Source organism: Stegodyphus dumicola, chromosome X2 (assembly GCF_044657685.1).
Source record: "Stegodyphus dumicola isolate Sdum_Otavi_A_Nest chromosome X2, ASM4465768v1".
Taxonomy (NCBI): Eukaryota; Metazoa; Arthropoda; class Arachnida; order Araneae; family Eresidae; genus Stegodyphus; species Stegodyphus dumicola.
In genome coordinates, this window is record NC_140781.1 from 183,590,772 (window position 1) to 183,610,276 (window position 19,505).

Below are 19,505 nucleotides of genomic sequence, written 5' to 3' on the forward strand. Positions count from 1 at the left end.
GAAATTTCCAGAAATAAATTTAATCAAAAAGTTTAGTATCGACGTACAAGGCACCCTGTTTTTCAGACCTATTTTCAAAGAAAAAAGTGTCTCTTATGCACCGGCAAATACGGTAATAAAACTACAGAAATATAACATTTTCGGCATGTTGAAAAATGGAAATTATTTGTGTGTCAAAATCCTTTCAGGACATATACCAAAATTATTAATTAAAGAATGCTGCACATTGATAAATCACAGAAGATGACATTACAAGGAAAAAATTCAACTTCAAATTATTCTAATTTATTGTTTGCATGACTCCTTATGACCAAGTCAAAATGGATAGCAAAAATCCCAATGTTTGAAATTATATATCTGAATGAATTTTATTGATTTGATGTCAAACATTTTTTGTTCTATTTTTTACAATGAATATATATTTCAACTAGATATAAATATGGAATGGAGACACTGTAGAAAATAAAAGCTCCATTTTTACAAAAATCATTTTGTAAAATAAAAAATAGTACAACAAGAATATTAATTAATAATTAAATAATGCATCAAGTAAAATATTTTTGTAATTGGAAGTCTGTCTACAACCAATATACAAATGCTGCATAAGGACTTTTATGAACATGATATAATATGAAAGTTATAGAGTCACAAAGTTATAGAGATTAGAAATCCATATCATCCGTCATGGCAAGACATGACTGCAGATCTTTTTATTTATTTTAAAGCCATTATTTGTGGTCAAGTGTCATATTTCATCATGATGCCACAAATTTAAAAGTTTTCAAATGGCAGAAGCAAAAGGTGAAATTTTCCAATTCATGGAATTCATGAGAAAACATGAAGTGATAATAACTGAAGATGATATAACAGAAGTTTTCCATTATGATGACACTGCCCCTCTCATAGATCAACTACTAGATGACTCACTACTGATAGTGACAAAGAAGTTGTTGAGAAATAAAAGATTTAGACTGACAGTTTATTAAAAATCCTTGACATGGTAATTACAGGACTTGAACAAGAGAACTCTAAAATTGAACAAGAAATTAAATCTATCTATAAAATTAAGGAAATATCAGCACAAAAAACAAAGCAGCCTAAATTTGAAAGAAACTTACGACAAGCAAGTTTTTTTTTTAAAGCAAATTTTGATTCGTTTACAATTTTGATTTTCTCTCTTAATGCTTTAAAATTAGAGTAGCAACAAAATGTTTGATTAGGCTATGTGCTAAAGTACACACTTCTGTATGTTTGGACTGCCATTCTTAAGAATAAAATGTCCAGCTGTAGACAAGACTCCACACATAGTAACTACAGCTGCAATTTAAACACAGATGAAACTAACATTAATGCTGAAGGGAGAAGAATGCGAATGAGAAAAGAGAAAGAAAAGGACAAAACAAGACACAACTTACAATCTAGGCTGACAAAGTAGGCAGGCAGTCCATGAAAGCTACAATAAAATTATACACATATTAAAGCAGATTGAAATGCTCAATTTTAATTCAGTTTGGCATTTATACTATGCTAATTAAATTTGATTTAATTGCACAACCTCATACAAAGAAAAACTAAATTGCAACATAAACACAATGTTTTCACAACTTGAAAAGACCAACAGCTGATGAAGTGAATACTGCTTGATACAGTGAACATTTTTATTGATATGCAGTGTGTTCAAACAAAGAATATAGCATCCTGGGTATTCCTCACATACTGAGTCAGACCATACATAGCCAAACTCAATCTGGTGAAATTCCAACCTGCACTCGTTTACAATTTACCTGACAAAAGCTGATGTGGAAAAAATTACTAAAAGCTATTGATGGAGAAAGAAGGAAGATTTAAGAATGAAATCAAAATTTAATAAGATTGCTCTGGCAGCTTTATATAAATTATATTTTACTAGCAGAAGCACCTGATGCCAGTTAAGTTAGATTGAGAGTAAATGCATCTAACAATAGAGAGAAAGATAGCGCTGTAATTCTTCTCTAATAACAATGCAAAAAATACGATTCATAGTCATACATTTGTCGGTCTGATGCGATATGGAACCCATACAAAAAATTTTGATAGAAAAGTAAATATTTGATAGAAAATTTATGCTTATTCTTTCTCAAGATATAAGCAACAATGGCACAGAGTTTTTAATGATTTTTGTCTTTCTAATCAAATGGTCGTAAAAGCTTAAGTTCCATCCAATATTTCACCTATATTCAATTTTAGTCGATTAAATGCAGCAAAAAATTTATAATTTATCAAAAATCAATAATGCAAACAAACACACACACAAATTCTTTTTTATATGTATAGATTTTGTATAAGTTACAAATATTTTATTAACAAACTCTACAGTTTGAGAGCGAGCAGTAGCAACACTTTTCGAAATAAAGCATTTTTATCTCCAATCGCGGGACTGTTGCCACTCAGAAAAATGAGTGTGAAAATTAGTGCTTTCACGGTTTTAATAAATATTTCGGCTGATTAAAGTCGTACAAAGATGAGTATAGTTGAAATGGTTTGACACAAGTTTTTGGAATCGGGAATAATGTATTTAATGTTTGGAATTGCTATTTTTATTTCATCATAAAACTTAGAAATTTTTTATTAACAAAAATTTATTATTTAATTGATAGCGAGTAGTGGCAACAACTTTCGAAATGAAGCAGATTTTTATCTCCAGCTTGCGAGACTGTTGCCACTCAAAAAACGAGGGCGAAAATTATTGTTTTTCTGAGTTTTAATTAATATCTCTGATTTTAGCTACTATTTTGGGGGGAGTAGACATTGACCTTTTCAGGATGCAGAAAAGAATTGTAGAAAGTTTGGTGATGATAGCTATAGTAGTGACTGAGATATTAGTGAACAAACACACACACGACTTTATATATACAGATTGAGTAATACCTGAATTTACATACCAATGCAAGAAAATTAATTAATCTTTTTGGTAGTCCATGCACAAAGATGACCTAAGTAAAAATAAATATTTCTCTCAGACAGTGTGCCAGCACATATCAGTTCTCACATTAAATACCTTATGATCCCCGCACAAGATAAATATTCTAGTTAGTTATTCAGTTGTTATATTTCCAATTTTAAATCAATATAATTTTATTGTTACTTCCCTTTCTAAATGTGTTACATGCAGTTTAAGCCCATCATTCAACAAGAGATTCAAAATTTAGCTTCTTTCACAATGAAAAATGTCATGATGACCTTGCACGCAAATGTTGGGAAGATGGCAGAGCACCTGATTAGATTTTGTATACAATGCCCAATTTTCCCTCATATTAATGCACACTTCATTGGTGTGAGGAGTTGTTGAGTATGTTGTCAGTTATTCAGTTATAGCTGCTTCAGTAGCAAACTGACATGGATGGTTCTTTCTCTGTTTTATTTTCTTGACTTCTTTTATCTCTTCGAGTGTATACGTCTTACGGTTACTTCAAAATGTATAGATGACATAGCATTTTAATCAAAGTAAAAATAACTGCTGTACTACTTGATGAATTTTACACAAATCTGAATTGAATCTGATGAAAGTGATGGAAATGTAAAGCAAGAATTAATTAAAAATCAAAATTAATCCAAACATAAGTTATCCTTCTGAACACTGTAAAGCTTGGAACTTTATTATTAAAATCATACCTTTCTTTTGAAATATGAGTGTTTTTTTAAAGTATTTATATACTAGGATAATTACCTTGGTGCAGCCAGGTAATATTTTACTCCCCCAAAGAGTAATGCTGACTTACAATTATAAAAAAAAGTATTTGTTACATACCTATATGTTACGTTTTAATTGGACATTTATTCTGAAAATCTCACAAGAAAACTACTTACCAAAAGTAATTTTCTTGTTCTTTACTTAAAAATAAATTAATAAATAAAGAAGAAAAACAGTTTAATTCTAGTTCTCCTGGATGACTGGGAAATTTTCAGATAAATATATATTATGCCAATAAATATACATTTTCCAATACTGTGACAATAGACATGCCGTAAACATGCTGTATGTGAATAAGTAAAACTATTCCAAAGTTTAAATAAGAACAAAACCACATTCACTGCATTCTTCTACAAATGTGCATATACAAAACTTACTTATACAAAACTTACTAAAATTTAGGTGAAAAAAAAATCTTCATTTTCTCAAGATAAAAAGCTTTCATTGACTAAAAAATGGTTATTTTAGAAATGTAAGCTGATAATTGTAAATGCTTCATCGAAATTTGGAGAGTTATTGACATATACTGCTGTGATTTGGGGTAAAGGTGGACACTTAAACTAGTTTGGGTTGTTCAGATATTGTAAAACACGACAGCTATTTGTCTGGGATGAAACTGAAAAGGGGCAGAATAATGCATCAAAGAAAAAGTAATCTCTAGGCTATTGTTAACATACTAGCACTTAACTTCTTTGGAGGACCATAGCAATTTCTTTCGGACAGAAACTCAGCCTAACAACTGAGCCAAGGTGGTTAAGACGAACGTATTAGAAATATGCAAGGACGGACGGTGGTTAGTAGCCTCACACAATGAAACATTGAATGTGCTAATTTCAGGGGAACACAGCTTCCAACTAAAGTGAAAAATGACGAATATTACCTTTTCACCAGTGAAGTACAGTCATAGAATTTCCAATATTAAGAGAAGCTCTGTTTTGTAAAAAAAATTCTCCATGCTATATGTTACAGTGCTGTAGTTCTGAAATGACCTATTAGAATGGATTACTAAAATATGACAAAGCAAACTAAGCTATCTTCCTGTAAGAAGAGATACCTTTAATGAGAAATTGGCCTGTATTTTCTTTCTGGGTCTTCTTAAAAACACTTTCTTAATAATGATGGCAAATAGTGTTTCACAGAACAAGTAACAGCTCCAGCATTTATTAAATTACAGTGAAGTTTTAAATTAAAGTAAATAATTCCCTCTATTATCGAAAAAAAACTTCATTTATTTCACCAGTGCATAATTTCCATATTCATCCGATGGCACAAGTAAAAGCTAATACGAAAGTCGGATTTAAATGTAAATGCTTTTAAAGAAAGCAACAAGAAAATATAGAATATGCCTTTAAAGGGACTGAAATAAGGTATGAATGAATGAAATTAGGGATAGTCAGCCGTAAATCTGTCTCAAAAAAGAGAAAGAGATAGTAAAGTATATGAAATTACATCGATTAAATACATCAATCATTACTTCCATGTAAAGTACATGCCACTACACACAAAAATAATTTGTGGAAATTTATTGGACATAAGAAAACACCACAGTTATGTCCTCCACCCAAAAAACGGGCATAAGCCATTTGCTTATATAAATGGTACAGGCGTATAAAAATCTATTACCCTTTCTAGATTCAAGAAATATATGTATATATATATACACAGTGGTGGCCAAAATTGTGGACACTTTTGGAAATTTTTATGTTTTTGAACTTTGTATGCTTATAGAAAATGTTATGTTTCGCAAAATGCACTTGTATATATCATTTTAAAGAGAATTTATTACTGAATTCAATACAAAACACAAAATTTAATTATTTGCAATACAAAAAAGTTATATGTACTTTAATATAAATAAAAAACACAGTTATGAAGTGGTTTGTAATGTCTAGCTTTGCTGGCCAGTCACTGTTCTTGTTCTGAGAACCAATCAAATGTTAGTAACTGCCAGTAGAAGCTGACATCATGTTTACACTTGAAACAATTCATTATTTTGCTTTGTTCTGTAGAAGGAGGACCTGTCTCTTATACACTACAATTATAAGTAGGAGTTTTTATAAAAATTTTTAATATTTAGTCAAGAAGCAATGACATCAAATAAAAGAGTAAATTGGACACCTAGAAAGAGATGTAATATTATTGTGTTACGAGAAAGTGGTCTTTCCTATGCTAAAATTGCAAGACAGGTGGGTGGTTCAGTGACTACATCTGGAGTTCGAAAGTTTTGTTTATGATATCAGGACACAAATTCAATAAAAAACAAAGAAGGAAAAGGCCGAAAAAGGTGCACCACATCTATTGATGACAGAAGAATAAAAAGACTGTCTCCAAGATAGAAAAATGTCATCAGCGGCCATCAGAAGTGATCTGAATGATGCTGGAGTTTCTGTCAGTTCAAGAACAATCAGGAGAAGATTAACAGATGTTGGGCTGAGAGGTAGAATTCCACGAAAAAAGCCTTATCTTAATTGTAAGCAACGAAAAAAAAGACTACAGAGGGCAAAGGAACACATTAATTGGACAGATGATCAGTGGTCACAAGTTATATGGAGTGATGAAACTAAGATATCGTTATTCGGTAGTGATGGGTGAAAATATGTAAACGTAGAATAGAAGAGCTACATCCTGACTGCATTCAAGCAACTGTGAAGAACCCAGTTAGTGTTATGATTTGGTCATGCATGTCAGCAGATGGTATTGGTCGCCTTCATGTCATCGATGGGACACTGAATGCCAGAAAATACATTGACACTATTCTAGAACCAAAACTTCTACCTTCCGTCAGAGATATCTTTCCCAACAATGCTTCGTTTATTTTTCAGCAGGATTCTGCTCCTTGCCACACGGCCAAAATATCAAAAGAGTGGTTTCGTACAAAGAGCATTAAATTGTTGTCATGGCCAGGAAACAGTCCTGACCTCAATCCTATCGAAAATTTGTGGCACCGTTTGAAAACTCTTGTCCGAATGAGGCGCCCATCAAATAAAAGGGAACTAATTGAGGCTATAATTGTTTCCTGGCATCATGTAATAATGAAAGAGGAGCTTAAAACTTTTGTCAGCTCAATGAAACGTCGATGTGAAGCTGTAATAAAAAATAAAGGGTACCCTACTAAGTACTGATAACTCACTGCAATCATCACTATCTAATGTATATTGATAACTATTATCGTTTAACTTTTTTTTGCATTTCAAATAATTGAATTTTGTGTTTTGTATTGAATTCAGTAATAAATTCTCTTTAAAATGATATATAAAAGTTTGCATTTTGTGAAACGTAACATTTTCTATAAGCATACGAAGTTCAAAAACATAAAAATTTCCAAAAGTGTCCACAGTTTTGGCCACCACTGTATATACACACAAATATAACCATATAAAAACTAACTTTTATTGCTTTAATTTTCAAATTGCCTGCTTCCTCTATCCTCCAGTTTCATGGTAATTGAATGTATATTGTATCTCACACATATTTTTAAATGCTTATTATTACAGTTGTTAAATTTTATAATGATAACTGCAGACACAATATTTAATAAATGAAATAAATCAGAAGAATAACACTAACACTTCACTTAATACGTTTTAACTGTCTATCCATATGTGCATATTATGAATGCTAAAGTAAAAATACATATCTAATGAAAAAGGAAAAATTACACTCACTCTTTTCCATTAAGAACAGATAGCCCTGTCTGGTATACATTTTATTTAATGTACCTGGATCTTGTGCTTTCTAAGATTAATAATTAAAGCATAGTGAAACTTCAGGTAAAAATTAAATTAAAAAGCAAAGCATTAAGCACAAAATATAGTTAAATTAAAAATAACAAGCATTTAAATTAAGCAATCTTTCACCAGGGAAGGATCCGTCTAAAGCAACATGAAATGTCATATTACAGCATTTACACATAATAATGCACCACACGTCAGTAAAAGAAAAAAGGCAATTTTTTTTATGGCTTCATCTCCAAGTATTCTTCAAGTTAGATATCTTGCATCAAACAATGTTAAAATACAATTTTAATCATGTTATTATTTAGTTCATATTATTAAAATATATGAATTTTTTCTCTTACCAAGAATTTTAAACTAGGAAATACTACTAAGAACTAATCACTCAAAAGGAGGAAGCAAATATCAAATTAACTGAATGCATTTCATAAAAATTTTATTAATAAAATAAAACATTATAAGATAATAAAGCATTTGTTGTAAGTGCTTGTAATTTAAGCCACAGGAATAAGTAAAATCAAAGTTGCAGTTAAAATATGATGTTAATAAAATCATAAATATTGCATGTGAAATTAAAAAAAAACATTATCAGATACAGAGAAAACTGAATCAAGCAATAAAACAAACTATGTCAGTTTGTTTCATGCAGTTAAAAAAATTAATGTTTAAATACAAAACAAAGACTATCTGCAGGTACCTACTGTCATATATATTACCATTTTTGCCCCCCTCTACACCATTTAATTTCTAAAGACTGGCTATGCAACTACAAAAATTTTCATTTAAAAAAAACATGAATCCTCGCAGATGGCAAAAGACTGCTTCACACAAGAGAGAACAAATAAATTAAGCATACAAATTGATGTTGGGTCAAAAATGCAGTTAAGACATGCAAAATAAATAAAAACAAAGCATTCATAATAAAATAATGCAGAAAATAAAAGCTTCTAGAAAATTAATAATTGCTATTTATGATGAATAGTGTTGAAAATAAGATATAAGTAAAATTCAGATTAAAAGTTCACTTTTTACTGTGAGGGGATGTACAGTAATACACAATTCAATACTGTAGAGTTTTGTGCTATCCATGGTAATACAAGGCAATAATGCCAAATACAGTCATGTCTGTTTAACAAATTTAAGAAAAAGCTATACTGATTAGTTAGTATCACAGAATAATACTGGCAGTTCTATAGATTTAACACCTATCCATAAATATTCTTTTTTAAAACTTCTTTGATTTATAATACTAGTTAAAATGAAACAAACCTAGGTGGCAAATGATGGCATTACAGCAACCTTTCACTTAACACAAATGTAGCATGTAAATCACTTAATTGCTTTGACTTCTTGCATATCAATAAGATTAAAATAAATGCAAATAGATAGCTTCAAGGAGGTATGAAAAGACACCATCCAGTTTCTGACATAAAAAGGTAGCAGACAAATTTCCTGAGATATGCAGATGATTTACAGAAATTTCTGCCTTATATGTGCCTTAAAATTTCTCGTAAAAGGATCTGTATGAATCTTTATATGGTTAAGCTATTAATAAGAAAGTAAACAGTAATACAGTAAACAGTATTATATTTTAAAGCGGCGTGGAAGCGACAAATTCTACCAATACCTTGGCAAAAACAAAACTTTCATTATTAACACTACACAACTGCTGCAGTGAGAAAAATTGATAAAAGTTAACTAAAGAATAAATATTAATCAGCAGCAATTAATGGCATCAGCAGAGGCTTCAACAGCACTCTCATCCATGCACATCTGATGCAAATGAAATGTATGTACAATAAATTCTAGTGCATTTAGCAGATGACTGGATATGACTATAAATAGATTTGTCATTATATAACTCATACACTAGTTAATGCTTACACTGAACAATCATAATGACAAGACACAGTCTGCTGGCCCTGGAACTCATTTATAATATTTTCCTCCTATCAGGAAGAGAGACCCCATTTCTGTCCAATACTGCTACCAGTGATGAGACAAGATGTCATTATTTTAGCAAAGTGTATGAGAAAAGAATACAGGCACTCACCATCGTCACAGTAAATAAAGCTTACTTGCTTTCAAATACTCGAAAAGTATTTGAATTTGAATTGAAAAATATCTGACTATTTCCCCCCCCTTCAATAAGCAATGATCCTGACAACTGAGCAGCTGGAAACTACTTGGCAGACTATGCTAAGTTTACAGCAATGTTTAAACTAAGTTCCAGAGAGCTATCAAAATAACAATGTCAAAGGATGTTGAACTATAAGAATCGTACTGTTGCATGCTCCCAACAGTGTGTTGTGCATTAAACTGTGCTTCTCTTACACTGTCATATAACACATGCAATCCAACTGCATACTTATGCTTCATTTGTGCTTGGTCACCTAGAAAGTTCTACAGGCTTTTTATGATAATACAAATGAGACGGTAGAAAATGATAAAATTTCATTGAATCACATAGGTCTCTACTTGTTCTATGACTTTATGCCATCTTACTGGCAGCTGGGGAAATTTTTTTTTTCAAAGGGTCATAAGGTTTATTCATAAGAAAGTTATCAAGTTCCCATTTAACTGCTCCCAAAGAAGTAAATTCCAGACTGTTCAGAGAATTTTGAAGTGACCTGAAGAGATGAAAATCTGATGGGACAAGATCATGAAAACATGAGCGGTGATACATTCATTGAAATATGGGACCATGCATTATTATGATGGAAGTCAACCGCTTGACAATTGGCCATTTTTAGGGAGCTTTGTTTTGATTTCTGCTTTTAAAACTGACAATTGGGAACAGTATTTTAATGCATTTATCGCAAAATTTGATTACTACATTTCATAATATACAATTTCTTTGCAGGCCCATTGTATGCAAACCATCTTTTTTTTTTTAATGCTTTATGTACACTTCGGCCCCTCTCGATGTTACTAAAGGAAGTTCACTTGGCTTATTCCACGATCCTTTTGTAGCATTATTGTATAGTATCCACTTCTAAATTTCAGTAATCAGCCATTTAAGAAAACAAGTTTCTTTATTTTGTTTCAGCAAAGAATCGTATCTTGAAATTCTGAGAAAGCATATTCTGCTCTGTTGAAGTATGGGGTACCATACATCATCGCATGACCAGTATTCTTCAAATGATCATTTACTGTACTTTTCAGAATAGTCTCTTTGTCCAAAAGTCCCTGAACTGTATGACACATATTTTCAGAGACAGCTCTTTTAATAGGTCCTTGTTTTGAGAGGATGGTGACCCAGAGTGGGCATCATCTTTGCGGCCGAAATTTGCATGCTTACACCTCTCAAATCCTTTTCAAAATGTGTCTTCAGAAACAGCACTTTAACAATAAAGACGAAATTTAGTAGGAATCAAAGCAGTAATTTACCCTCTTTTAAAATAAAACAGCATAAGTTGCTAATTTCTCCATTCTTAGCACTGCATTGAAAAATAATTATGTTGCAACACATACTAGAATTATGCAACAAGAACAGAAAAGAACACATTTACATATCTGCTTCAATCAAGATCACTCCTTATCAACAGTAAAGAAAAATTAGAAAGCACTTTGATTTTTAAAACTGCACAATTTTCCGGATGACCCAATATAGCTTTTACGTGCTGGACTACACTGGAATGGAAACATGCATGGTCAGCAACAGGTTTCTCTGCATAAGTGTGATAAAAGTGTATAAAATAACATGTTATATTAAGTTGTCTTTTAAACAGTATTAAAACTTCTAGACCACCCCCAGAACAATATGATTTGAGAAGAGAATCATATTTTTGGAGAATATTAAAAATTTGCACCAGATAATCAAAACATTTGAGCTCTCATTAAATAAATATGTTACAGGCGAGTTTTTTTTTTTTTTTGGCAATATAGAAAAATGGCATTCTTGAACTTTTATACTTTTAAAAGAGTAAAAATGCATAACATTACACCAGTACAGAATATAAAATAAGATGAAGAATAAAATCATTTAGTTACTATATCCATGCACACAAAGTAAGACTTTCAGGACAGTTAGTTCCTCACACATGCAAAAAATATTTTTTTACATATTAAATGGGTTATTAAATGAAAGCAAAGTGCAGAAGGACTATTTGCCTAACAATTTTTTTAATATAGTTATAATATTATTATAACCATATTAAAAACATTTATATATATTTTAATACAGAATATAGTTTTGCTTTCTCGATATATAAGCTGTGTGGGTGAGTAGTGCAAAAATTTAAAAAAATCTGCCATTGACTTAATGACGATCTTTTCCATTCTTAATATTTCTGGTTTCTATGAATATCTCCAGATGATGAAAACATGAGACAATATTAACAGTATAGCAATTCTACGGCCATCCTAACTCAACATACCAACATCACCACGGTAATCTCTACATTACAGTGTTACCTTTCAGCCTTAGAACTCTGGATCGGACTGTATAAAATCAAAATTAATGTCGCTAAATGAGCTGCCACTTTATTCATCTGAAGAAACATCCCTCCTTTAGATAATCTAATTTTCTTTGGTGAACCTATTCCCTGGGTTACACTACTTGCAAATACCGTGATGTTTTACTAGACTCAAAATTAACTTGGCAACTTCACATTCAAAAAATTATTGCGAATGCGGAAGCTGTCAAAGCCAACCTGCGCCCCTTTTTCGCTAAATATAGCGACCTGTCACTTGATCACAAGATCTTGCTTTATAAATCTATCATAAGGCCTATTCTCACTTATAAGAGTCCCATCTGGGGCTCAGCTGCTCTGACTAACCGTAAACACTTCCAAATTTTTCAATCAAAATTTTTACGGCAGATATTAAACGCTCCATGGTTCATAAGGAACGATGACATTCATAACGACCTCAAAATTATGCCCATTAATCGCTTTACACAGTGACTTTCGGAAAGATTTTTCAAAAACATCCATCTTGTTGGAAATCCAGTATTACATACCCTGCCGGTATACGATCCTGCGGTTGTCTCTTCTAAAAAGCGACCCAGAGCAATCTTACAACCTGATTATGCTCAACTACCTTTTAAACAGCGCCGGTATTGGAATACAGACGCCCAAGTGGATGCTTACCTCTCGTTCCTAAACCCCAACCACCCCCGCGTTAACAATACATAAGGGCATTGACCGGAGGAACCCTGTTCTTTAACTCTTTAAGAAGAGTCTTCTAACGTTTCTTTAACAAGGGACAACTTATCTCCGCAGCCGCACGCGACTGCACTTAATTTCTCAATAGCTTCTTAAAAGCTTCTTTCCACCCGCTAAATGGGTTGCTTTCGACCCCCCCTAAGCGGGCCTATAGACGTCGCACTAAATAGTGACCAAAAATTTTCTTCTCCTCCATCAGCTGTATCACACTGAACTGCTACTAGAACCCGCCTAACGGGTTTCCCCCCAGCCCTTTTTGCCCAACTCTCCGGATTGCTTGTCCTAAGGATTTTATTTTGCTGTTGATATCAAGAATCAAGGAAATGTATTACACCTTCTTATTCTTTTCAAAAAAAAAATTTTTTTTTTTGAATGTTGACTCCTTTCTCAAAATTTATTCCTGGCCCTTTTTAGATACAAAACTTAATTTAAAGACTTTCTAAGAGTTTTCCTTTTTTCTCATGTGAAAGGCATTATCTGAAAAGCTTTTATTTTTATAATTAGGCTTCAAAATTTTCCCTTATTAGATGAACCCCTCTTTTGATGTAATTATTTTATCTCTGATGATGTGGAGTTAAAGGCCTAGCCTAGCGCACTCCGTAAATTAACTTCCTTGATCTTTGATGCAGTGCAAGTGGCATTCTTAAACTTTAGGAAAGAGTAAAAGGAAAGACCAAATCAAAATGCATAACAGTACAGAATATAAAATAATAAAATTAGATGAAGAATAAAATCATTTAGTTAATATATCCACAGTTCCTCACACATGCAAAAAATATTTTTTTACAAGACTGTATTATTAAATGAAAGCAAAGCACAGAAGGACTATTTGCCTAACAATTTTTAAGAGTATGGTTTTGCTTTCTCGATATATAAGCTGGGTAGCTGAGTAGTGCAACAATTTTTAAAAAACATCTGTCATTGACTTGAGATGACCCTCTCCATTCTTAATATTTCTGGTTTCTATGAATATCTCCAGATGATGAAAACATGACACAATATTAACAGTATAGCAGTGCAAGATACTTACAAATTTAAAGAAAACTAAATGAAAAGGTTTCTGAGAAGCATTTCTATGGAACAAACAAAAACTCCATTTACATCTTTAATACCACATTTTTAACCCAAAACTTACATTATAAATATGCACTTGGTAAGATGGCAAACTATTCAGATTAGTAACTGAAAGCAAGCATATAAAATAATTTCATTAATCATATCAGATAACTGTTTAAATCAATCAATTTCTTCCCTCTCAGTTGAAGGATCAGTGAGAAATAGATAATATTTTATATAAAATAATATTTTCCAGCAGTAAATTAATGTAACAATCAAACTTTGAAACAATATAATTCTTAGAGTGAAATTAAAGTTGTAAATTTGAGCAAACTTGAATAACAAATATGGGAGCACAAAAGAAATTTGTCTGCTTAAGATTATGCCTATACATTTTAAATCATATGCTCTAAACATGTTTCAGTTATGTACTTCATTCAAATCTAGCACACAGATTATTTAATTTTTTTAAAAAAAAGAATTAAATCACTTTTTGCAAACTGCAATGCAAGCATTTTATTAGTAGCTTTAAGTCTCGGATTGGATAGTTTTTATTATTCCAAGGAGTGTATGATCATAATTTTTAAGGTCATAAAGACTATTTATTAGTAGTTTGTATGTCTCACATTCAAATGGTTTTTATTATTACAAGGAGTGGATGATCATAGTACCATACTATAATCAAAACAAAAAAAATGCCAACTATCGTTTAATTCCTTTTCTCAATTTTCAGCCATCGGAAAACACACAAATAGTAATTCACTATTTCAAGATGAAAATAATCAGACACTTAACTGGATACATATAACAGCACTACAATGAAAAATGAATATATTTTGTTCAGGATATTATGTAGTAAAACTAGGCATGTCTTTTCAAACAGTTGTTCTTACTAATTCTATTCACAATGTAAACATATATATACTGCTGTTAGTACCTTTTAAGCCTTTTCCTGAGATTTACTGAAAATCACTCAGATCTGAGAGGGTTACATATGGCTATGATAAACGTTTATAAAACATGCTATTGTTCTTCACACATTTAGCATCTTTTCACTGATAATCTCAGATTTAAGAAACCAGCACGAAAATTCAAAATTAGACTTCTGAATTATTCCAAACTTTATAATGATTCTAAAGTACAAAATTCTCACTAAATTATATTTTTGCTTATGTCCACGGATAAAAGATAACAGCAAAGAAAATCACACACTTAAAAGTTTAGGGGAGAGGAAAGTGATAAAAAGCAAATATTTTTCAAAACTATAAAAATACTGCCAAACATTTAGATGTGGTTATTAAACTAATAAAAATCTTATCTTTTTTTTATAATTCAAGAAAGCTCTTATTAATAGTATATGACCAATTTTGACATTTAACACAATTAGATTTCAATTAAAACAAAAATTATATGGGTTATGGCATTATTTTTCATGGAGCACACAAACAAGCTTCTAGACAGATGCTCATGGTAGATACTGACAACTAAAATAGCCAAGAACAGTCAATAATATCCAAACTGGGGTACTATGAAAGACCAAATAAGACTTTTAACTTCATCTTTACACTCTTCACATCACAAATGCACAGGTTTAACTGCAGGAATAAAAACATTGAAAGAGAAAACAAAAGAAACACAGCACTGAAAATTTAAAAAAAGTAACATATAAACACAATGGACATTAAATTTTAGTCTTCTACAGGTATGGCAATCTCATCCTCTCAAGGCAGAAAAATACATCCTTAATTAAAAAGGTATTTTTGTGCAAAAGTTCAGGTACTTTCAATGCTAGCCTATAAGTATTCAAATTTTAATTCTGATGAAAATTCCACATTTAGATGACTGCAAACTAGTGATTAAAAGAGGAGACTGAGGCAAATCTTTTAATATTTACATATGCATTACATCTAGAACCAAGGGGGGACTTGAAAACTTAATAATTGTACCTGAATAATAAGAGATAGACATTTACATACTTCTAATGTTTTTTTCTTAAGTTCTTCAGCTTCATTATAAGTAGCTTCAAAATTTTCTCTCGTCTGTAAGGTTAAAAACACAAGTATATATTATTATGCACACATACATATTTATAGACTACATCATAAATACATATGAAATATTCTTTGCATGTTTCCCATTACTAATTAAAAACTTGTAACAATAAATATGACTTCTAAGAGAACATGATATTCTAAGCAACTAAATGGATAAGCAAGCATGTATTTGCATTTGCAACTTTTTACCAGAACCACACATTAGCTATCCAGTTATAAATTCTTAAATTCAAGGAAAAGTCATATAAACATGGTCCTGTTATTTTATTAACAAAAGGGTAAGTAACATGAACAAAACATGGTTAATATATGAATACTTTATCAAAATATGACTAAATATTAGCTGCAAATTACACAAATTTTCTTAAGATTTCCTAACTTAAGGCTAACTTGAGATAATTAAAAATTGTTCAAAATAAATATAGCAGATCATTATAAATTTAAGCTAAAAAATTTCTATCATAAATTATTTTCCTCTCTCACTAGTAAACTAAATATTAAATTACTTAATTTTAATCAGGTATATAGTACAGCAAAATCCAGAAATCTGCAATGCTTTGGACTAGGGGTTGTGTGGACTTTAGGATTTTGTGGATTTCAGGACAGAAACGATAAATCATAATATTCAGACTAAAAGTGCAAAATACATAAAGCATATTAGATACATTTAATTAAATTATTATGGACGTTATTTATACATATACATTAATTTATTATATGCATTAAATTATTATATATATATATTTATTTTATTATATTATTCCTTTATATTAGTGATTACAGAGACATTTAAAAGCATTAAGGACATATAAAAATAAGGGATATTAATAAGCATAAAATATTTAATTTTTTTTACATGTTCCTAACATTTTTCTGATAGAGGTTTGTTTTAAAATTTTAGGGTGTTCTAGAGTATTTTTGCACTGTGACACTCTGCTGTTCTAAAAATTTTAGGTATTTTTCACCATGTTCTAAACTATCATTAAAAGATATTTTTTCATTACTATCAAATTTACTATCTGTGTCAGTGTCTGAATCATTTTCTTGCTGTGGCGAGTATAAAAACAGTAACAATGATTTCATCATTGATCATCTGATATGCCACTGTTGGCTCATCTGAACACTTCATCCATTCAATGATATCTCCGTCTTGCAAGCCTCCTCATTTATTCTTTCGAATATAAAAGCAATTCTCTTCCTTTAACCCTTGCTGCACTGATTCTAAAATTCACTGTCATCACTCTCAGTTTCAATAAACAGAGAAGATGGGCATACATTACGCTGGGCATTTACTAATGTTGTTTGGGAAAAATAATTTCATGATTCCGCACACAAATAAATGCAGTCTTTGATGGAGAATTTTTTTTGTTTTTTGTAATCGCAAAGTGAAATAGAATGGTCACTTGAAAGAATGTTTTCCAGAAACTCTGATTTATAGTGGCATTTAATACTGTGTATTATGCCTTGGTCCATTGATTGGATCAATGATGTAGAATTTAAGGGCAGAAAAAGGGCCATGACGTTATCACATGTTAAAATGGTTGAATCTGGATGTGCAGAGCAGTTGTCTAAAAATAGTAAAATCTTGCAATTTGATGATATGCCCACACTATTACAATGCCCTCTAGTCTCTTTAACAAAATGCTCCATGAACCATTTGGTCATCAGTTGTTTTGTGAACCAGGAATTTTTATTATTCCTATAAATCGGATAAAGATTTTACTCCTTTCAGAACTCTGGGATTGGTGCTCTTAACTTGCTACCACTGGTTTACATTTGTAAGTTCCAGATGCATTGATGCAAACTAAAATACTAACTCTTTCTTTAGCTTCTTTCACCCCTGACGGTGCACTTTCTTTACTTGTCACATGTCTTTCTTGGCAAACATTGGCAAAAAAGTCCAGTCTCGTCCATATTAAAAACCTGTTCTGGGCTAAGATTTTCTTCTGCCACTATCACAAAAAATTCATTAATAAATTCCTCTGCAGCACCTTTATCTGCTCAAAGTATTTCCACACATGCTTTCAGATGTCTCTGCTTAAATCTGTTCAGCCAACTGCTGCTGAAATTGCACGGCTCCTCTATTTTTAAATCATCATGAATACGTTTACCGTTTTCTCTCAAGAGAAGTCATGAAATTGGTACCCCATCACTCCGCCGCTGCCGGAACCACTCACATAAGACAGCATCAAGGTTTGCCAATTTTGCCTCCTGCAGATTTCCAGCTTCAGATTCCGGTGTTAGAATCACTGTTGCCGTAAAATTTCAACAAGTTTTCTTTATTTTTCTGTATCTCATACATGGTCCATGTCGCAACTCCATATAATTCTGGTATTAACCGAGGAGGAATACCTGCCATTATCTTATAAATTTCCACTTTTGCATTACTGTCACTGCAATGTGTTTACGTTTCTCAATGTTGCAAGCAGCAAATTCATGAACGTGTTTATTATCTGCCATTGTATTAAAAAGCGCTGAAATTTAAAATACTTTTAATTGATCCACAGAATATATGGATTAAAAAAATGGTTGCATTAAACAGATTCGTGGAATAACAAAGCTCAGAAAATAGAACAACGTGAATCGTAAATTGAAAGAAAAGTTGAGTGAATTGTCTGCTTTTTTACCTTGATGCAGATTGGAGGGGGAAAAAACTTTTACCATGATGTCAATAATTTGGTATTTCCGGCTGCGGTATATCCGTTATGACTCATTCTTATTGTGTAAGAATTTTTTTTTCTTTGGTATTTCATTTCCCATGTTGCAGTTTCCGGAACCTATAAAGTGAATGTTTATATATTGAAAGGCAACGCAGATTTTAGGAGTTGGTGGATTTCAGGTCGGAAGATTTTGGGTATTTGGCTGTACTTGTATCTGATAATTCCATCCCAACATTAGCAAAAGAACTTCAAAGGACAGAACCAAGGTCGTCATGCTTATATAACCATGACAGTATGTATAGTTCCCCAGTGAACATTTTTATTTACTGTAAAGCCCCGTTCACATGCAACGCTCTTTCGCGCAGCCACCGTTTGTATTAGGGAGAAACGGGGATATGAAACAGTTTCGCCTTCAGGATTGGTTCAGATGCACATCGTCTTCCATCCCTCAACCCGTAAGCCACTGCGAGCAATGAATGATGTCACAAACATGGATCGGATTAGCGGATTTCTAATGTTTGCTCACATCATTTTTGGCATTGCTTACTATTGCTATTGAAAGCCATCGGAGTTTAACTCTTTAATTAACTAAAATACACCTAAATTAATTTAAAATGCAATTTATATATGAGACCAAATGGTTAAAAGAAGAAAAGAAATCACGTATATTGCTGAACAGTTTTAAATAAAATGTTTTCTGGCTGTTAAATTTTCAAACTTTGCTTTCTGAAAAAGTGAATAAAATGACAAATTAATATTATTTACAATAATTATAAACATTTTAATATTCATTATAAACATTTAGAAAATATGTTATAATTAATTCATGCATTAAAATTGTTTTGAACCTGTTTTACGAAGATTTTAAATAAAAGCTTGTAATTTATGTTTATATTAACCAATTGAATAGCACTAGGTTTTATATATATATAGATATTACGAAATTTAGTAATAACATTTTAAAGAAATTTGATATGATTTAATGATGATTTAGGCCGTTTATATTTTTTAAAGTGCTTTTTCTCAATTTGCATTTTTTCGACAAATCCTTTTATTTAATATCCTAAAACTTATATGGCCTAAATTATATAATATTTTTACCG

The 19,505-nt window shown here is 31.4% G+C and overlaps 1 protein-coding gene across 1 annotated transcript in view; it reads right to left on the reverse strand.

Moving 5' to 3' along the window:
* LOC118188001 (rho GTPase-activating protein 26-like) overlaps window positions 1-19,505 on the reverse strand; it is a 187,672-nt gene that overhangs the window by 83,196 nt on the left and 84,971 nt on the right. The window contains exons 9-10 of the mRNA XM_085809677.1: window positions 15,665-15,727; window positions 7,396-7,465 (exon numbers count right to left, since the gene is read on the reverse strand). Coding sequence (XP_085665803.1) covers window positions 7,396-7,465; window positions 15,665-15,727 — 133 coding nt within the window. The remainder of the gene's footprint in view (window positions 1-7,395; window positions 7,466-15,664; window positions 15,728-19,505) is intronic.